The 21,468-nt window shown below is 43.8% G+C and overlaps 1 protein-coding gene across 1 annotated transcript; it reads right to left on the reverse strand.

Moving 5' to 3' along the window:
• Nucleotides 1-1,623: 1,623 nt before the first annotated feature.
• ZFP62 (ZFP62 zinc finger protein) lies at nt 1,624-18,592 on the reverse strand. The gene is made up of 2 exons (XM_028527629.2): nt 18,511-18,592; nt 1,624-7,356 (listed from the first exon to the last, which is right to left on the reverse strand). Coding segments are annotated over exons 1-2 (2,721 nt in total). The 5' UTR covers nt 18,512-18,592; the 3' UTR covers nt 1,624-4,636.
• Nucleotides 18,593-21,468: the final 2,876 nt, after the last annotated feature.

Raw genomic sequence — 21,468 nt, forward strand, 5'->3', positions numbered from 1 at the left:
ATTTCTAAATATTCATTTTTAGCCCTGGCCAGGTAGCTCAGTTGGTTGGAGCATCCTCCTGATATATCAAGTTTCGATCTCTAGTCAGGGCACATACAATAATCAACCAATGAATGTATAAAGTAAGTGAAACTATAAATGGATGTTTCTCTCTCTCTCTCCCAAAATCAATTAAAAATTTTAAAATTTATCTTTAATCTACTAGTCTTGAAATGACACATTCTATTTTACGATTCTCTACATTTTACAATATGCATGAGATTAACCAAAACCTTTACCCTCATACGATACTTCAATCCTTTTTACTCTTGTTATTGTCTGGCATTTTGAGTCTGTGTTACTTTAACAACTCCAGACTTTTGTTTTATATAACACTCATTCACATTTGCCTACGTATTTCCTATTCTCTTTGCTCATTTCCTTTTGCATCTCAAAACCCCATTTGGAACCTGTCTTTTGTATTGATATGCATTTTTAAGAATTTCCTTTAGTGAGGGGTAGCAGTAGATAATTAAGCAAATTTTTTTGTTGTAAAATGTGCTTTTACCTCCTCTCTTAAGAGATTCTCACAGGATATAAAATTCTAGGTCGACAGTGACCTATCTTTATGCTAATATTTTCACTCTACTCTTCTGACTCTCATTGTTGCTGCTGAGAAGTCTGCTGTTCCTTTGAAGGGATCTTTTGTGTGTTTAAGCTATTTTTTTCTCTTTGATTTTCTGTAGTTACACTAGGATGTATGTGGGTGTGATTTCTATAAATGCATCCTGCTCTGTATTCTTTAGGCTTTTAAATCTGTACACCTATATTTTTCATTAGCTCTGGAAATTCTCAGTCCCATTCTTTTTCTTTTATTCTGTCCTTGACTTCTGAGACTATGATTAACTGTAGATGTTAAATTTCCCAATAAAATCTTCCCTTCGTCTCCATTCTGCATTTCTTCACCCATCTTTCATATTTTTTCACCAGTTTCTTCCAATCTGTTGCCCAATACATCACTATTTTAAGGACAGCCCCCTCTGCTCAATGTAACCAATAATTCAGTATGTCAAGTCCATGTGGATCTTTTCTGCTAGCTTTCAGTCATGTTACCTTTTCTCCTTATGCCTGGTTTTTTATTAATTGTCCCTGAAAATTTATCTATAAGGGTTGATGTTGAGATTGAAGGGGTCTTCTTCCAAAGTTTTGTGTTGCTTCTACCAGGTGTGTTTACCTGGGTTGTAAGGGCTGACTGGTGAGCAGACAGTGTCAGGGATACTTTTTTCCCCCTTTTCTTCTCTTTCTCTGTTCAGTCACAGAACCACTGGGGCTGGGCTTAGACCTGGTTTATCTTACCTGAGAATAAAGCACCTTGGGGACCCAGACTAGCTTTGGAAAGGTCTCCTAGAAGAGTCACCACCTCGGGTGGACCTGGCTCTGACCTTCTGTCTCTCCCTGTGGCTGAAGTGGTGCCCAAATGTGTAGCATCAGCAAACAGCCTAAGGCATGAAGTGCTCTGGTACTCTGATGCCAGGATCCCAGTTTTAAACTGCCCTGCTTGTTCAAATTGCATTGTCTCCCCACTCTCAATGCTCTCACTGGAACAGATACACTGCCTATTTTAAAATCTTTTTTTGTTTTGGTGGGAAATCGACCCAAATAACTTAGACTATCTTTACCAGAAAGTATTGTCCCAGTTTTCCAGCCTTTTCAATGTTTTCTTTTCCAGCCTTTGAGGATTTCCAGCCCAGATTTTGACTTACATCCTTTATTTCTACCCTGGTGCTTGTCCATGACAATCTGTCATGCACAGTCAACATTATAAAATCCAGACTCAAGCAACATCTTACCCTTCCTCCAAAACAAGCACTTTACGCTCTCATACAGATCTTCCATCTTTCTACTTACCTACTGTTCTCCATTTCAGTTATATTTTTAGTCTTGAATTAGACACTGCTGTTTTTAAAGAAGTGTTTTGATTTACCTACATGTTGGCAATTTTCCTTCCTGCATATTAGAAATTTTCTCTGAAAAGAGGGGAGGGATGGTAGTCCCTAACAAGCCCAAGCCCTACGCAGCCACACCACCTCACTGGCTTTGTGCTGCAGTCCGCCCAGAATGGCTGGAGACCCAAAGACCTCTTCTCGTCTGGGATTACCCAAGCTGCTGCATGTGTCTGGCCTTAGGTAGCCTCAAGGCCAAGGCCCAGAGGCCTGGGTCCTGTTTCTTGTGGACTGGAGTCAATGGAGGTCTCAGCGGTGGTGTCCCAGTGCTCAGTGGGCTGGGGCACTTGGAATACCCATCCAAGTGGTGCCGCTCCTGAAAGCAGGCAGTGCATTAGTGTGCACATGTGAGGCCTGCGGGGCCCCTGAGCCACTGATAGCCCTGGCCACACAGGTAATCCAATCATTTAAGACACACCTGGTTTTACCTTCAGTAAATGAAGATGAATCAATGTGCCTGATGACTCCTAGAAAATGATACTCCATGGTCTCCCTCCTTTCTGCCCACTGTGTACCAACCCTGCCAGACTGGCTACTCTCAAGGATGTGCAAGCTTTTCCTATTTGGTCTTTCACTGGGCCAACCCATTGTCCCCTACATTTCCCTATTTAAAAACCCAGCCGTCTTGCCCAGATGTCACTGTTGCCTCCCTCTTTCTAACTGCCAGTGCTGCTCACTTGCCTCTGAAGGCTGCATTTTACTTCAGCATCCACCAGGGTAGCTTTGCTTGTGGGTTTTCTCCCTCCCAGGTCCTTTATTTACTCCCGTTGCCTCCTGCTTAGGAGACAGTGGACTGAGTCTAGCACATCCTCAGCAGGTATTTCCTGAATAAATGCACTCAAGTCTGTGGAGAGGATCATCTGTCAGGGCTGCATGCAAACAGGACACAGAGCGAGTGTGGTCATGGCGTTTCAATGTGGAGTTGCATGGCAGAAATGCTTTACTTTTCCCTTTCCTCGTCCCATCCTGACTCCCTCCATCAAAATCTATTGGTGGGGGTTTGGAGACAAAGTGAATTATACTCCTAGAGAGAGGCATGTAAGCTTTGTGGCTAGATATGTGAAGTCCTAGAGAGCAAGGCAACCATTTAGCTAGAGATTGTTCTCTTAAAAAGTGGATATCGGAGCCAGAGAAACCTGATGAAGAATTCAGCCTCTACAGATACGCCCCGCCCAGTGTATGGTTCAACAGGTTACTTCTCAGAAGACTCTCTTTTTACCCTTTATACAAAGTCAATGTTTTGTTCAATTCTGTTCAACACAACTATTTCTGGGTGATGAGTGCCACTCACAGAGCCTGCCCATTCCCAAGAGCTGGGACCCAGCCCCAGCATGTGAGGCTTGAACCAGGCTGCACTTCTCCTGGTAGGGGTACCGCCTACCTGCTAGTGACACCTGAGATGCCAGCACTGGGGGATGAGCCCGTTGCTCGCCCACCTGGGCTTGTATCTGCCACAGTCTACCTCATGAAGATGTGACACAGATGGCTTTCCCCACACACTGCTCCTTCTGAAGTCAGGCACAGCCTGTTTACTTTTGAAGAATTCTTTATTGGAGATCCACTTTACCTTGCCACAACTACCTGGCTCTTCATGGCCAAGAGAGGGAGCCCTGAACAATATATTCATAACATTTTACAACAGATAATACACACAGGTAGTGCATGAAATCTTTACAATAACACAGTCCAAAACAATCTATCATTTAACAGGATTGAGAAGCAGGAATCTCTTCCTATCCCCCAATTATTGGTAGTTACTTAGCTTTTTACCTCCTGCAATAAAATGCCCTCCTTTTCAGTATTCCTATTCCTAGGAATCCCTGAATTAATTCTTGTGCAAATTCATATTAAAGACATGTTCCCTTAGTTACTGAGTGTGCTCTATTTTTCTCCATGATAGAACCTTTCATTTGCAGTGTAACATGGGGTTTTCACTCAGCACACATTTATCATTCAATGACGGGGTGCATCCGGAGATTTTAAAGTTTCCCCTACTCAACTAGTGTACCACACTATAACAGTATAGTCCAATCAACCTGCATTTTTTCAGAGTGACTCTCATATCTCCTGTTAGATTAAGTCTACACTTTTTAAATTTCCCTACAAAATTCAAATTTTGTTTCAAAACTTGTCATCACCTCACCCCAAACCACTGAATTATATAATAAAGCTTTTACTTCATGAGTGCTACTAATAAATAAATTTATATTCCCTGAAGCCTATCTCTCCCTGAATGTGCCTACTGGAGGCCCTTCTTGGGTTATTTCCGCTGACCAATGTATAATTGGGACTCAAAAGATACACCTGAATGTCCCACGTTTAGATTCACAAAATTTACCCAAATATGAACTTTCTAATGGTGACTGTGACTTCTGATCGAAATCCTTTCCTCACCCATGTGTTTCATGTCCAGAAATGTCTGCTTATTTTGAAGGTTTTAACATATCATTCTGATAGGTTTTATCCCCAGTATAAACTGTTTTGTATTCCATAAGGGCTCAACTATTTTGACAATGGAGGCTTCCCTGAAGCACAGGTTACTCATGGTTTCATTTGTACTATGTAAATTATAAGCCATGAACAAGGACCTCAGATATTCTTACATTCATAAGGTTTTTCTTCCACTTGAATTGAGACTTGGTAAGCTCTGCCTCCTACAGAGACAAGCTCATCCTGGCCCCATCCAGAACATTCCCACCCTCATAAGTTCTCTTTTGTGTTGTACCACTGTAACTCCCCACATTCGGCACATTTAAAGATTCCTCTCCTGTATGGATTCTTTTATGCTTGGTGAGATCTGACCTGGTATTAAAAGTCTTCCCACACTCATTACACCGGTATGGCTTCTTTCCAGTGTGGATCCTTTTGTGCTGGTCAAGGACTGATCTATAATTGAAGGACTTCCCACACTCACAATTATAGGGCTGCTGACCACGGTGGATGCTTTTGTGGTTGATAAGACTCGAGTGTGAGATGTATGCCTTCCCACACTCATCACATCCATAGGGTTTCTCGCCTGTGTGGATTCTCTTATGCACTGTGAGGCCTGAGCTGTTCCGGAATGCCTTCCCACACCTATCACATATGTAGGGTTTCTCTCCTGTGTGGATCCTCTTGTGTTGAGAAAGGAGCGAGCTGTAACTGAAAGATTTCCCACACTCAACACATTTAAAAGGTTTCTCCCCAAGATGGACTCTTTTATGGCTCACAAGAGTTCTGCTTGAGAAAAAAGCTTTTCCACATTCATCACACGTATAGGGTGTCTTGCCAGGGTGGGTACTTTTATGGTTAATAAGGCTTGAGTGTGAGATGTAGGCTTTTCCGCACACATCACATTCATAGGGTTTCTCCCCTGTATGAATTCTTTTATGCACTTTAAGGCTGGAGTTGTTTCTGAAAACCTTCTCACACCTGTCACACTCATAGGGCTTCTCTCGAGTGTGAACCCTTTTGTGCTGAGAAAGGAGTGACGTGTAGTTAAAAGATTTCTCACACACATCGCATTTGTAGGGCTTCTCCCCAAGATGAATTTTTTTGTGGTTTATAAGGGTTCGGTATGTGATAAAGGCTTTTTCACACTCCTCGCACTTATAGGGCTTTTCCCCAGGGTGCACACTCTTATGGTTTATAAGGCTTGAGAGTGAGATGTAGGCTTTCCCACATTCTTCACATTTGTAAGGTCTCTCCCCAGTGTGGATTCGCTTATGTACTTTAAGGCCTGAATTATTTCTGAAGGCTTTTCCACACTCATCACACCCAAAAGGTTTCTCCCTCGTATGAATCCTCTTATGTTGTTCAAGGGCAGAACTATAATTGAAGGATTTCTCACAATAGCTACATTTATAGGGCTTCTCCCCAAGATGGATTCCTTTGTGGTTTTTAAGGCTAGAACGTGAGATGTAGGCTTTCCCGCACACGTCACATTTGTATGGTTTTTCCCCAGTGTGGAGCCTCCTGTGGACTTTGAGACCTGAATTGTTTCTGAAGGTTTTCCCACACACATCACATACATAAGGTCTTTCTCCAGTGTGAATGGTCTTATGCTGAAGAAGAAGTGAGTTATAGCTGAAGGATTTTCCACATTCCTTACATTCATGAGCTTTCTTCCCAGGGTGAATGCTTTTATGGACTGCAAGGCCTGAGCTATAGCTGAATGCTTTGCCACAGACATCACATTTGTAAGGTTTCTCTCCTGTGTGAATCCTTTTATGCACGATAAGGCCTGAGCTATTCCTGAAGGCCTTCCCACATTCATCACATTCATAAGGTTTCTCTCCAGTGTGGATGACTTTATGCTGAATGAGGAGAGAGCTATAATTAAACGATTTCTCACACTCATCACATTTGTAAGGTTTATCTCCAAAGTGGATACTTTTATGGTTTAGAAGTGTTCTGCAAGTAATGAAGGCCTTCCCACACTCATCACATTCATAGGGCTTTTCACCTGTGTGGATCCTTTTGTGAACCCTGAGGCCAGAGCTATTACTGAAGGTTTTCCCACAGATGTCACATTCATAGGGCTTCTCCCCTGTGTGGATCCTTTTGTGGACTCTGAGGCCAGAGCTGTTCCTGAAGGCCTTCCCACACTCACCACATTCATAGGGCTTCTCCCCAGTGTGGATCCTCTTATGCTGGTCTAAAACAGAGCTGTAATTGAAAGATTTCCCACACTCATCACATTTGCAGTTCTTCTCCCCAGAATGGGTGCTTTTATGGTTTATAAGGCTGGAGTAGGACATGTAGGCTTTCCCACACTCCTCACACTTGTACGGCTTCTCCCCAGTGTGGATTCGCTTATGAACTCGAAGGCTGGAACTGCTCCGAAAAGCCCCTCCACAGTCGCTGCACTCATAGCGTTTTTCCCCACTGTGCATAATTTTGTGTTGAACAAGGCGGGAGTTATATTTGAAGGATTTCCCACACTCATCACATTTATGAGATTTCTTAACAGCACTGGTGTCCTGGTTCAGATGGGGATGAGAGCTTCCATTCACATTCTCCGCACATGTGCCTTGCTCACTGCTTTTCTGTTTGATAAGGATGGTCTGGTGTGTAACGTGCTTTGAGCTCAGATGTAAGCTTTTCTCAGATGCCACATCTTCTTCCTGTTCTGTCTTTATATTTGCTGTGTTTGGGGGTTTTCCAATCTTTTCCCTGATGCCACTTTCGTCTTCCTTCATTCTTTTCCCATCAGGCTTTTCCGACTGGTTCTCTACTTTGCCATCCCAACCACAGGTTCCATCGACCTTAGACTCCTGAACATGATCCTTGTGAAGGCCTTCCACTTTTAGCCACAGAAGTTCTGCATTCCCAACATTTTCATACTTTTCAGTTGATTCCTCATCCTCAGTGCCCCTCGTCTTGTAATGTGACACTAAACCAAGAAAATAAAAAGATACTTGTTCACTTTGTTTAGAAGAAACTATAAGAATTACATCCAAATTCACTCATTCACTCAAGTGTTTACTGACTGCATGCTGTATGATAGGTGCCATTTCTAAATACTGAGATACAATAGTGGACATGCCAAAACTTCTGCCGCCCTGGGGCTAATGTTAAAATGTGACAGCCCTGAATTTTCAACAAAACAGAGCACTCTTCTATTCATGCGTAACAGCTTAGCACAAGGGTAAGTTGAAATATTGCACAGAAACAAGGGCAACACTGATCAGTTTTTAAAAAATGCCACCAAGTAATGGAAAAACAGAGGGTAGAAGAAATCTCTGAAACAGAAGAGACAGACTGGTAAGACAAAAGTTAAGAAGACATAATCAGCAGAAGAGAGGCAAAACTGAAGATGAGAAATCAGTACCTGGGAGGAAGTGTTGGGGAGAAGGTTTAAAATCAGGAGAATAGTCATGTCAGGAATTATAAAGAAAACAAGCCGTTGGTTTGGCCTCTTGGATCTTTCCTCCGAGAAAAACTGTGACCCTGGAAAGTGGCTAGCTGGGTAGTCAGGGGGGATCTCTAATACAAGAGAGGATACCTCAGCCTGCCAGACAAAAGGCTTTCAATCTTACTTCAGGAACAGGCTAACTTCAGTCAAAGAATATCGAACATCAAAAGCAAAAATGCAAACCATTAGGCAAAAGAAATAACTCTGCCTAAGTTGAAATCCCTTTGAAATCCCTAGCTGTGTGACCTTGAGAAAGTTATTTAACCTTTTGGAGCCCCAGTCTCCTCATCTGTACAATGAGTCAACAGGACTGGTCTGAGTATTATATGAGAGAACATGTGTAAAGTGTTGAGGACAATGTCACTATAGCAGAAAGCACTTGGTGAGTGCTATATGCTATTATGATTTTGTTATTTATTCAAGGTCAGGTTATTGGATCATGGTTTAAACTGAGGATAGAGTGCAGGACTCGGGAAAGGTGAACTCCTTTCCAAAGGAGTTTAGGAGCCAGGCAGGGTCACTCTGTCCCTGTGAAGGTTCTCTACATGGCTGGCACTCCATCAGTATCCACCTACGGACAAACTGACTCCTAAGAACACAAGAAAGAATTCTAAGTCCCTTATCCCCAACCTTAGACAATTAGACATTTGTGATTAGACTTAGTTAAAACATGGACCTCTCCTCTTAACCTGGGTACCAGATTCTCTTGGGTCAGTACTCTGGAATTCTGTCAGTCCTACTTAGAAACTCTGTATGTAAATGTGAGGTGGAAGCAGAGGCAAAAAGAGAAAAGTAAGATATATATTCTGGGTTGGACATGTATAAAGGACAACATAATCCAACTTATGCTTATGGAACTGTAATGACAGACTCAATTAAAATGTACAGAAAAGGAAAGGTTAAGAACTCAGAATGCCATTAGGATAGTAAAACAAAGCACCACGCAACAGACACTAAACCAAAAGGTGGTTCTGCTGAGAAAGCTTCACAAAATGACAAGTGATATAGGTAAGAGATCTTTAGAGGTCACTGACAAATGGTGGCTCTGCTTAGTTCCTTGCTCCATTTCTTTACTACTTGGCAGTGACTTTGGACAGAATACAGCCCATGTCACTGGGTGAGCAGTGACATTCCAGAACTACCAGCGGCAATACACGTTTTATCTGTGCCCTGAATCCTGCCTCCACATATGGCAGGGACTCTGAGCCATTCAGTCCCTTTGGCCTTTATGTTCCTGCAGATAGAAAACCAAATCCCCTAGAATAAATACACAAAAACTGCTAGAGAGAAAAACGGAAAAGGGAAAGCCATGAGGGGAGACTAGCCATGCTAGATATTAAAGTATAACACAGCCCTGGCCCAGTGGCTTAGTTGTTTGGAGCATCATTCTGTACATCAAAAGGTTGTGGGTTCAATCCCCAGTCAGGGCAGGTTCAAACCCCTGTTGGGGCACATATGGAGGCAACCAATCAATGTTTCTCACATGAATGTTTTTTTTTTCATTCTCTCTCTTTGAAATCAATAAACATATCTTCTTGGGTGAGGGTTTTCTTTAAAAATTTTAAAAAAGGTTTAAAGTATGCCACAAAGATTCTACAACCAAAACAATGTGGCACTTGTTCAGCTCACAGACAAACAGAACAGGATACAAAGTACAGAAATAGTCATAATTACTATAGAAATCAAATATATAATAAAGATAATATCAAAGATTATCAAAGATTTGATAAAGATTATATCAAATTATTGGGGCAAATAAGATCTTTTTATTAGTGTTAGATTAACTATAAAGCCATTTGGGAAAAGAAAAAATTAGGTCCATTCCTTACACCACCCTCAGGAATAAACTCCATGTGGAGCAGGGCTCTAAATACAAAAAAGCTACGCCACACACACATGAGAACAGAACACGGGTGAATGCCTCTGTAACTCGGGTACAGAGAAAGCTTTCTAACTACGACCCAGATAAAGTAAAAGATTGGTACTTTTGACTACATAAATTGCCATGTCAAAAATACCATAAACAAAATCAGGAAATGAATGACAAAGTGGAAGGAAACATTTACACTGTATATAAAGCCTAACATCCTTACGGTATAAAGAATCTTCAGAAACTGAAGAAAAAATAGACTAAAAATTCTACAGAGAAATGGGCAAAAGATACAGGCAATTTATAAAAGGAAATATTAAAATGTTCCTTAAACATGTCTTCAATTTCACCCATAAGAAGAGAAATACTAGTAAGATCTAGCCTGAAGCAACAAGTCTTGCCTGTCAGACTGGCAAATATTCAAGCTCCTGACAGTCTACCCGGCCAGTGAGACTGTGGGGGAAATGGGCACTCGCATGTTGCCAGGAATACAGCCTGGCATAACCTCTGTGAGGGGATTTGCGAACACCGAACACAAGTATGTGCTCATGCACACTTCAACCCAGAAATTCCATCTTGGAATTTATACTGAAGATACAGTTCCAAAATACAACAGTATATATGCACAGAGTTATTAATACCCACAAGTCTAGGCACAGAAGAATGGGCAAGTAAGCCATGGTACGTATGCACAGTGGAGTACTACAAAAGACTGCAGAATATCTTTATAAATTGATTAACAGCGGGCAATTTCAAGGACATGCTGTGAAGTGAAAAAGCATATATGCTACATTTTGTGCAAAAAAAAAACACCAAACAAGCACATAGCTGCTTATTTGACAGTAATGAGAAAAACCAGGAAACACTGAAGGACATCACCTATAAGGGGCGGGGGAATGGGCAGCTGTGTACAGCTTCTGTACAGTTTTTACTTGTAGAAGTGTGATAATGTTCTCCAGACTCGAAGAATAAGGGTACATCAGTGAGAATGGGGGGGTGGGGGAAGCCACTAGCCCAGAAGGCAAATGAAAAGAACTCGCCTGTGCTTCTCGTGAATACCATAGCCACAGGAAAGAACAAAAGAGACCACGAATGAACCCACATAACTCACACACGTAACATGACGAGATGCTGTACACTTTCAGTTTAAGAGAAGGCTGGAGGGGTGGTGAGGAAGAGCTGCAAACAGAAGAACTCTTTTTAGCAGCTTTGTTTTCTGTGATGGTATGGGCCAAGTAATTTTGGAACAATTTTAGATGTTTTATGGGACTGAGCAAATGTGTTTAGTTTTGAGCCAGGACTCTCCTGGAGGAAAAAGACATAAAAATATGGAATATGGGAAGGCAAGAAAGAACCCTGTGGGGTGAAATGGAGGTATTGGTGTCAATGCAGGATTTCTAATTTATAGGTGTGCGTGCACATATATAAATGTATGTACGTTCACATATACGTACATCTGTGTGCATATAGATATCCCCTAGCTGTCTGCCAAAAAGCAAACACACCTCAGTGCTAACGAGCCCATCCAGCACCAAAGGAACTGGATGGATTCCAGGCTGGGGACAGATCAGAACACACACAAAATGAGCTGGGGCATCCTGTTATACCAGCAAGTAAGGAGGTGCTCAAAACAATGGGGGCATGTCACAAGACCACAAGATCCAGCTTGAATATCCAATTCAGGGTCCATAATAATTAGGTACAGATTACAAGCGCCCCTGCCCACATCTCACTGAGTGTTCAGATTTTAACCAAAAACAGCATGACCCCTGTGCCCCACCCTCCCTATTCACCTGTTCCTTTTCACCCTGAGTGACCTTTTTTTGTTTCCCTGAATGAAAAAAACCCTCAAAGGGAAATGTTTTGCCGATGTGGAAGAGGTGAAACAAAAAAATGGCAGAAGCACTAAAAGGCTTCAAAATTGATGAGTTCAAAAACTGTTTTGAGCAGTGGAAAAAAAGTCTCTATAGATGTAGTGCATGCAATGGAGAGTACTGTGAAGGTGACTGATGTTTAAACATGTGAGAATAAATATGCATTTTTTATAAATAAATTGTAGGGTTTTTTGGGTCCCCCTTTCCATTACTCATTGCTCTCATCCCACAACTCCACCTGCTAACCACTGGGTCACCTGAACACTGAAAGTCCAGTTGACCCCTGAATCAGAAAATGAATGATGTAACTTTGTGAACTCGTTCCCTAGCAACCCATCTCTTTTTTCGCCATCCCCTGGCAACATGTATCTTCAAAAACCCTGCTCCGTTCTCCCTATCTGGGGTGTGTCTCTGGTTGATACTGAGGGCTGTGTTCCCCCATTTGCAGATCCTATCAGAATAAATTCCCTTTCAATTTCTCAGGTAAAAACAACTAAATACAGTAATGAATTATAAACCATTGAAAATAGGATTTCATAAGTCCACGCAGATACAAACAGGGGAGAAAGGGAGGCCTCTTCCTTTCAACAGAATGCCAGGGCCAGACAGTAAATGTGGAAAGAGTAGTAGAGTTGGAAAACACAAAATCTGCATTCTGCAACTTTTGGAGCAAATAAATCAAAGAGAATTATTAATGGATTCTAAATCTAGGAAAAATTTTGACAAGCAGTATAAACGTTCCCCCAAAGATTGTAAGGGAAAAATAGTAATTACATAGTGGAGAAGACAGAGGCTGCTTTGGTCAAGTGCTGTAAATCAGTATAGTATTGCCAGTGGGGGCAGAAGGACAGCACATGCTTCCAGAAGTGACACTCTCAGAGGATACATCATCACCTATGAGAATGTACTGCCTGAACTGAATCACAAGGAAACATCTGGTGGATACAAAATAAAGAATGTTCCACTAAAAGGTACCTGTATTCTTCAAAAGTATCATTTTCATAAAAGACAGAGAAAGCTATAGAAATGTTCCAGATTAAAGAAGGCTAAAGAAACTTGACTAAATTCAATACATGGCCTGGAGTAAATCTGCACTGGAGGGAAAAACTGGTAAAAAATAATTGTGTTGACTGATCAAATTGGAATATGGTCGGTCAGACTAAAGTAATGACAACTGTAAATGCTGAAGGTGACAGCTTCACTGTAGTTTTTTCAGTGAGTATCCCTGTCCTTATGAAATATATACTGAAGGGACAAGGGACCATGACACATGGTTTAGGTAAAAGTATGTATGTATGAGAGAAAAGAAAATGAAAGGTTAACTATACTGATGAATGAGTTAAGGGTGTCTCCCCATGATTCTTATTCTTGAAGTTTTTTTGTATATTTGAAAATATTTGCAAGTAAAAGTTTTTAAAAATGTCCAGAAGTAGATTTCAGTTCTACTTTTCCGCCAGGCACCGCTTCCGCCTCTTGCCTCATGTTCGCAGTGTGTCTTGAAAAGGTGATCTTCACATACCTGTCTCACCTCACGCTTCACCTACTCAGTCTGACTTCCTCCACCCAGACCTCGCTCTGTTAGCTTCTTCCAGGTGCCAACTCCCCAGCCTGCTGTCCCCTGGATGTTCCCAGCCCCATTCCATTCAAGAAACTTTCCTCTCCTGACTCTGTATACTCTTCTGGAGCAGCTCCTTCTATAGGAGCCTACAGGTAGGCCCCTATCACTCCTGGCATCTCAGAGAGCCTCCTCTCGAGACCAGGCCCCTCTCTTCAGTTACAGACCCTCATAAACATCCTTGTCCTCCCCCTATTTGCCTAAATCAAAAGTGGACTTTTCTCTTTCTCTCTGAAAGAGTCCCTAAGACCAGCTGCCTTAATGGCTTACATGGTTCTCAAGCCCCCACTCCAACTCCATTCCCACTGCTAAGCCCTTAGTTTAGGTCCTACATTCCCTTCTGAACTTCTGCTGTAGTCCCCCTATCTCCATTCTTACCCCTCTCCAATTCTTCCTCCAACAGCTGTGGAGGTTTCAAGAAATGCACACCTGGTCATTCCCCATCACTAAACCTTTCCAGGCTACTTAGTGTGGCACTTGAAGCCTTTTGCATATGGCCAGCCACCTGGGGTGGCTTGCGAGGCACCCAACGGGCCACGCTAAACAATTCCTCTTACCACTGCACAATGGTCCTCGGCCTTGATGGACCCTTCCCTTGGCTCTCTCTGACAGGTTAATTCTTAGTCCCCTTCATGTCCTCTGGGATCCCCCCATCTGATTGGCTACTGGCTGACCTGCTGTGCTGATAACAAATGCCTCACTGTTTACCTCTTGCCTAGGCAGAACCCAGCAGTCTCCTTGTTTCAGCCCTACCTAACCTCCTCTGTTTGGGTGCGGGCACAGTGTTCCATCACCCGGTGCAGGGCACCCAATTCTCTTAATGGCTGAAATCGAAACAGATCAATATAAAGGTCCATCTTCATTGAAAAAAGATGGTTAGCAAGGAGATTCACAGTGTTCAATATTGAGACTAAGAAAGACCACAACCCAGGCAGGACAGCACCAAGATGTGTGAAACCAGCACGAGAGTAGATGCTACCCCTGCGCCTTGAACGTCTGTGCCGCCCCAAATCCCTGTTGAAACCCTGGCCCCCAAAGATGAAGGCAGTAAGAGGGAAGCCTTGGGAGGTAGGTACACAGGACATGCGGGGGAGCCCTCGTGAATGGGATCAGTGCTCTTAGAAGAGACCCCACAGAGATCCCTTGGTGCCCTGATCTCGAGAAATAAATTTCTGTTGTTTATACGCCACTAAATCTGTGGTATTTTATTATAGTGGCTTGAATGGACTAAGCTGCTAAAATGCAAAGGCCATGAAGAGAATGTAATAGAATAGTATTACTCTTATAAACAACAGTGAAGATGCATTCTGGTATGTTATCTCTGAGACTGAGTGCTGCCCAAGGAACTTCAATTATGATCCACATCCTGCACTGGGCTAGTCCTGGGAATGCAGAAATGGGTAGGACAAGGTCCTGCCATCAAGCAGATCGCACATGAGGTAAGCCTGGCAGGAAAATAATTAACACACGGTAAAAATGGCAGAGGCATACACAAGGCACAGATCACATAGGAAGGAGGCAGAAGGGGTGGAACTATTGTGAAGGACTAGGGCAAGCTTCAGGAAAGGAGTAGTTTCAGCAGAGGGAAGAACTACAGTAAAGGGAGAGGTGTTCACTGCCCTCGGACACCTGGGGCACAGGGCACAGGCACATCCAGACAGGTGGGCACAAACAAGCGCTGTCCATCGTACTAAGCAGTCCTGACTGGATCCTCAGGAGTTTTAGGCGGAGTAACAAGCTCAGATGTGCATTTTGCATGATCACTTACTTCATTAAATCAGGAGCTGGTAAACTTTTCTATAAAGGACCAGATAGAAAATACTGTAGATTTTGTGGGCCACATTACATTCATTCATTCACTTTTTGTTTAATCCTCACCAGAGGATTTGTTTTTAATTGATTTTAGAGAGAGATCAAGGAAGAGGAGAGAAACATCAATGTGAGAAATATTGATTAGTTGCCTCTTGTATGTGCTCTGACCAGGAATTGAACCCTTGGCCTTTTGGTCTACAGGAGGATGCTCCAACCAATTGAGCCACCTGGCCAGGGCTGTCACTTATTTTTTTATTTTATTTTTTAAAAATATTTATTTTAAAGCCTTTTAAATTTATTATTTTTTTAGAGAGGGGAAGGAGAGAGGGAGAGAAACATCAATGTGTGGTTGTCTCTCACACGTCCCCTACCTGGGACCTGGCCCGCAACCCAGGCATGTGCCCTGACTGGGAATTGAACTGGTGACCCTTTGATTCACAGGCCGGCAGTCAACCACTGAGCCATACCAGCCAGGGCTGTCACTTATTTTTTTAATCTGCTTTTTAATATCCCTTAAAAAATGTAAAAACCATTCTTAGCTTGCAGGCCACACAAAAACAGACCACAGACTCAGCAGTTTGTCAAGCTGTTAGATAATATCAAGGAATCAGAGTTAATTTAGGAGAGTGTGACAATGGCATTTTAACTGTTAGTGTCCTTTCTTTCCTTTCAAATAAAAAGAGAAAGGTAAAACAGATGTAGCAATGCTGACAACTGTTAAATCTAAGCTATGGGTGTATGCAGTTCATGGTACTACTCTATTTTCCTGTATGTTTAAACTTTCTCACAATAAAAAAAAAGAGGTCACTCACAACAGCTGTGGCGTGCAGTGACAGGGAACTGAACCCTGGAGTCTGGGGGACTACAATCCAGTAAAGATGGCTGACAGAGCGGGCTGGGCCATGCGTCCCCTACGGCACAAGAAAGAGTCACCCCAAAAGCACGAGTCCTCAATATGTGAGGGCCAGTAGAGCTTTAATTTCTTCAGGATTCTAAAGGCTGGAGTGGAAACTCCTCTAACCAGTTCTTGACAGGGAGCATGACCCAACAGCTTGGTCACGCAAGTCGAGTGCCAGCCACAGAGAGCCGCCTATTCCTTACAAACCACACATGACCCACAAGCTCTGTGCAACTCTCCACATGCTCATGCCCTACCACCAGCACTCAGAAGAGCTCATGCAGACAGTATGAGCCTGCCCTTAACTCCTGACCCAGAGAGGCAGGAGGCACTTCTCAAGAGCCTGGACAACTCACTAGAGAGCAACTGTAGTTACCTCTAGTGTAAACTGTTGCCTGTTAACAACTCCCTGCAGCAAGCAAACATGCAATGTGCTACGTGCCAAGAGTGTCAACCACATTCCATAGGTCACACCTGGACTCTGTATCTTGAGTGCTCAGATGTTGTGATTGACTTGGAGATGATCAAGCCATCTCTTCTCTCTTCAGAGAGAAAAGAGGGAATGCAAGCCAATTCAGAAGAAAGATTACTTAGGAAGTGGGGTAACGGGGTAAATGAGAAGTGACATGGAGACCAGGAGGGAGAAACACGGTTGTGCTTTGGTTATTACCCCATCTACAGTTTATAAATAGCAGGATGGTAGACAGAGTGTGAGATGATTCTATTGCTTGAAAGTGGAAATAAGGATTCAAGAGGATTTTTCCTCAAAGTAAAACATGAAACAGAACATTCTCATACCTGGTAGTGGAGGGGAAATGTCTAGTTAGCCTTGGGAATAAGTTAAGCAAAGGAAAGGGAGGCTGAGAGGTTTTCTGAAGCTAAAGGAGCAAAGACTTGCGTGGGAAGACTCGTTAACAGAATCAAGTGGGCTACTGGAAGGCTAAACTTCATAAACCCAAGTCTAAGAAGAGAGAAACTACTTGGTTTTGTTTTTTAAACACTACATGAGTTATAATAATGACTTGGTATATTTAGCAATCTAACAACTGGCTTAACTGATGTAAAACAAAATTTATTTTGACTCTACTCACTTTTTAAAAAGCCTTCCTCAGATAAGCCCCAGTATGTCACTGAAAGGGCTGTGACGAGGTAACAGAAATTGGGAAGAACCCAAACGTCCCCGATTAGATCCAAGGCAGAGATATCAAACTCATTTACACCGGGGGCCACATCAGCCTTCAAAGGGCTTCAAAGGGCTGAATGTAACTTTAGGACTGTATAAATGTAACTACTCCTTAACAGGCAAGAGCTCCGCGCTGCCACCGGGTAAAAACAAGGTGCAAGGCCGGATTCCGCCTGCGGGCCTTGTGTTTGCCACCTGTGCTCTAAAAAATTAGGGAACATCTGAAACCTCCATGTGATGGCTAATCCAATACCATGGCGCAGTGAAAAACCAAAAAGGCTCTGTGTTCCGATGATCTCTAAGGCAGACTAGGTGAAAGCTGCAAGGGGCAGAACACTGAAGAGTGACCACCACCTGTGGGGGAAAAGGGGAACTGACTACATTCACACCTGCCGGCATTCGCATAAAGAAACCCAGGAAAGATACACTCAAACTGAATGGGATTACCTAACAGGTCGGGCCTAGGAAGATGGTGCACAGGAGGAAACCTTTTCGCTGAAAACTTCTTCGTATTTTAAATAGCTGGACCATATGACTATATTACAGATTTAAACATTAAAAACAACAAAAATAACCCTTTTGTTTTCAAAAAGAAAACACGCCTAGTGGCTTAGTCCAAATGTCTTCAAGCCTCACATGCAGCCCCGGCCGCGGGCATCTCTCACATCCTAGCGCCTGGCTTCCCCTAGGCTGTCGCCGCGTCTGGAGCCTCTTCGGCCTTCTCCCCAGTTTACTCCCAGTCTGCGGGGCCCATGGCAGGCCACCTCCTCCGGGCGCGCCCCCGTCTGCGCACAGGCGAGCTGCCCCAGGGAAAGGCCCGGGAAGCACCTCCCCGGGGCTCGATCCGCACCTGGGCCAGTGGTTTCCACATAGTCCCTCCTCCAAAGTGGGGAGAAAAAAGAAGGTTGGGGGAAGGGAGGACGAATCCGGTCACCCCTAGGGGTCCCTCTCACGCTCGTATTCACTCTGGAGGCCAGGACCAAACTTAACTGCAACGCGGGCACGACAGGGCGGGAGGGCGGCATGTTAAAGCGCTAATTTTCACGACTCCCACCCGCCCGAGACAGCCTGGAAGAGTTGAGACACACGAAGGCGGGGCGTTTCTCCGCGCTTGGGGCAGCTCCAAACCGACCCCGGCCACCCGAACGGCGGGACTAGGCGCCGGCGGGCAGTCCAATGTGTACCGGCGGTGGCCCCGCACCCCTTGGCCAGCCCGTGGTCCCGCCTCCCCCGTCCTCGCCCGAAGCGTAGGAGCAGGGGGCGCGCTTCCTCCCAGATCCCGCCCGCGACCCAGGGGGCAGCCAGGACCGGCCCGCGAAGGGGAAGGCGTGTCAGCAGCGGGCCGGGGGCGGGGGCGCGGGCGGCCGCGTACTCACGTACTGGCTGAGGCGGCGCCGCGGGAGGCCAACTGCCAGCGGGACAAAAGCGCAGCCGTCCCGGCCGGAAGAGCCCGCGCCAGCTGCGAGGCACTTCCGGGTTCTCTCTAGGAGTCTGGAGGACTGACTCGGTGATGCTGAGCTCGGTGGTGCTGAGCTCGGTGGTGCTTCCCTCGGTTCCGGCGGTGGGCCGCGGGGCGGTGGGGCGGCAGGTGCTGCTGTAGCTGCGTATTAAGTGCCGGCCGGGGTGGGTGCGCGTGAGTGCGGTGGAGGAACTGCAGGCAAGCCTACTCTTTTTCGTAGACTTGACGTTCCGCGATGGGGGCCACAGGAAAGCAAATAAGTGCCTAGGTAGAATAAACACCTAACGACCTGTGCACCTAAATACAGAACTCGCTACCGCGTGAGGGCTCGGGGACACCGCCCCTTCCCCTCGTAGCTATGGGGAGGAGGCGGAGCTGAGCGCGGAACTGAACGGGGGGCCCTTCAGCCTTCCACCGCTGGGCGGCGGGGTGGGCGGTGCGGTCGCCGACTGGGACCAGAGCCCCCTGACCCTTTGGGGCACCTTCCGTGCAGTGATCCCGGGTGTTGGCTCCCGAACTCTCGGCCTAAAATGACTTCAAAAAGCTAACCTTTCTTTTATACTTAACATCTAAGTATCTTTTGGCATATTGTTAATACCGACATTTAAAAAACAAAACTGCTTATCATTCTTTCGAACGCATCTGTCATCCACTTTTTCAAAATTCAGGTAAATTGATATATAACATTGTTTCAGGTGTAAAGCATGGTTCAGTATTTGTTAGATACAAATATATGTTGTGAAATGATCACCACAGTAAGTCTAGTTAACATCCATCACTACACATTCACACGTACTCTTGTGATGAGAACTTTTAAGATTTATTCTCTTAGCAACTTTCAAATACGCAACACAGTATATCAACTATAGTTGGCATGCTGCACATTCCATCCAGGACTCCTGGGGACCACGAACTACCAATCTGTCCTCTGCATCTAAGTTTTCTTTGATCTAAGACTCCTTCCTTCCTCCCACCCTCCCCCCTCTTTTGTTTAAGATACCACCTATAAGTGAGATCATAGGGTATTTATGTTTCTCTGATTTATTTCACTTAGCATAATACCTTCAAGGTCCATCCATGTTGTCACAAATGGCAGAATTTCATTCATATATATGCATATATCTATATGAATAGATATCTATATGAATAGATATATGCATATATGATATTTGCAAATATATGCGAATATCATATGTGTATATATCATATATATGATATTTTCTTTGTCAATTCATCCATGATAGATACTTAAGTTGTTTTCCTGTCTTGGCAATCCATATATAATGCTCACCACCCACTTTTAACAGTCATAAATTTTACATCTTTTTGTGTTTTTTTCCTTAAACCTATAGTTTTCATGTTGTGTCCCTCACAGGATTTTTATCCTAATCTAATATTTTATTCTACATGTATCACTGAGTTTTATCTTAATGTAAAATAGTTTGTACTTTAAGTTTTATTGTTCACCCTAGCATACATCTCTGTAAAGAAATTATGTTTTCTCACTCTCAGATGTTAATTATTTTCTAGATCATTAGCAAAATTATATAAACATATTTCAAAATTTACTGTCAGTGGTTACACAAAATATGAAATATTTTGGAAGCACAACTTCTTTTTTTTTTAAAGAAGATTTTATGTGAGAAGGGGAGGGAAGGTGAAAAAGAGGGAGAGAAAGAGGGATGGGTTGCCTCTTTCACCCTCACCAGGGACCCAGCCCTGCAATCCAGGCATGCGCCCTGACTGGGAATCAAACGCGCATCCAGTTTGCTGGACGATGCCCAACCCACAGAGCCATTGCCGTCAGGGTGGAAGCATGATGGATTTTTTAATAGTTCAACTGATGCAATTACTTGGATGAATTTTACTTTTCGCTGGAGTGAGCCAGTCAGTGTTCACTCTCAATTCCATGCAGATTTTCCATTTTTAATAATTGCAGGTGCTAGGTAAACAGAAAGAATAGAAGTCTTTCCTTGTAGCAATGGCTCCTTGAGCACATTTGGCTCCATACCAGAACTCCCTGCACCTCCAGAAAGTTGGCCAGTAGCTACTGAGTACTTGAAAATTAGCTAGTGTGGCTAAGCACCTGAATTTTTAATGATGTTTAACTTAAAATAGCCCTATGTGGCAATGACTGCTTTCCTGGGCAGCACAGCCCAGGCTGCTCCCACTGGTCCCCACAGCCTCCGGAAAAACTCACACTCCAGGATGACCATTGCTGTGTAAAGTCAGTGGACCGCCCCTGGAGCGAGAGTCTGGGCTTTCTCCTCTCCGCAGCAAGATGGACAGATATTTGTGTCCAAGTCAGGAGGCTTTGCTCCTCCATAAAAGGTAGTGTGTGAATAGGGAAGGAATCATTGGGAAGCCCAAATACAATAAATAATATAAATTCAGGTGATTTTTATTTTAGATGATATTTTTTCCTCCATGATCCTCGCTATACTGCAGGCACTTTTTGTTTACTCATGGATCTACACTCTCACACACACATGTGCTCAGATGCACACCTTTTCCGCCTGTCTGTTCTGGAAATCTACCCATCAGAACTGTCCAGACTTGTGCTGTCTGGGAGCGCAGCCCCTGGTCGCACTTGGCTACCATGCACGTGAAGTGTGGCTCATCTGAACTGAGATGTGCTGTAAATGTAAAAGCCATGTTGGATTTCTAAAACTTAGTGGGGACAGAGTATAAAATATTAAAAATTATGTTGTTTTTTATGTTGATTATGTTAATAGTAGTTTGGCTGTTTGGAGTTAGTAAAATACATTGTTGGGATGAATTTCACCTGTTTCTTTTCATTTTCTATGTAGTTCTAGAAAATCAGAACTCACATCCATGGCGGGAATCACACTCCTCAGCTCTGCTTCAGGCAGCCAGTA

Source organism: Phyllostomus discolor, chromosome 13 (genome assembly GCF_004126475.2).
Source record: "Phyllostomus discolor isolate MPI-MPIP mPhyDis1 chromosome 13, mPhyDis1.pri.v3, whole genome shotgun sequence".
Lineage (NCBI taxonomy): Eukaryota > Metazoa > Chordata > Mammalia > Chiroptera > Phyllostomidae > Phyllostomus > Phyllostomus discolor.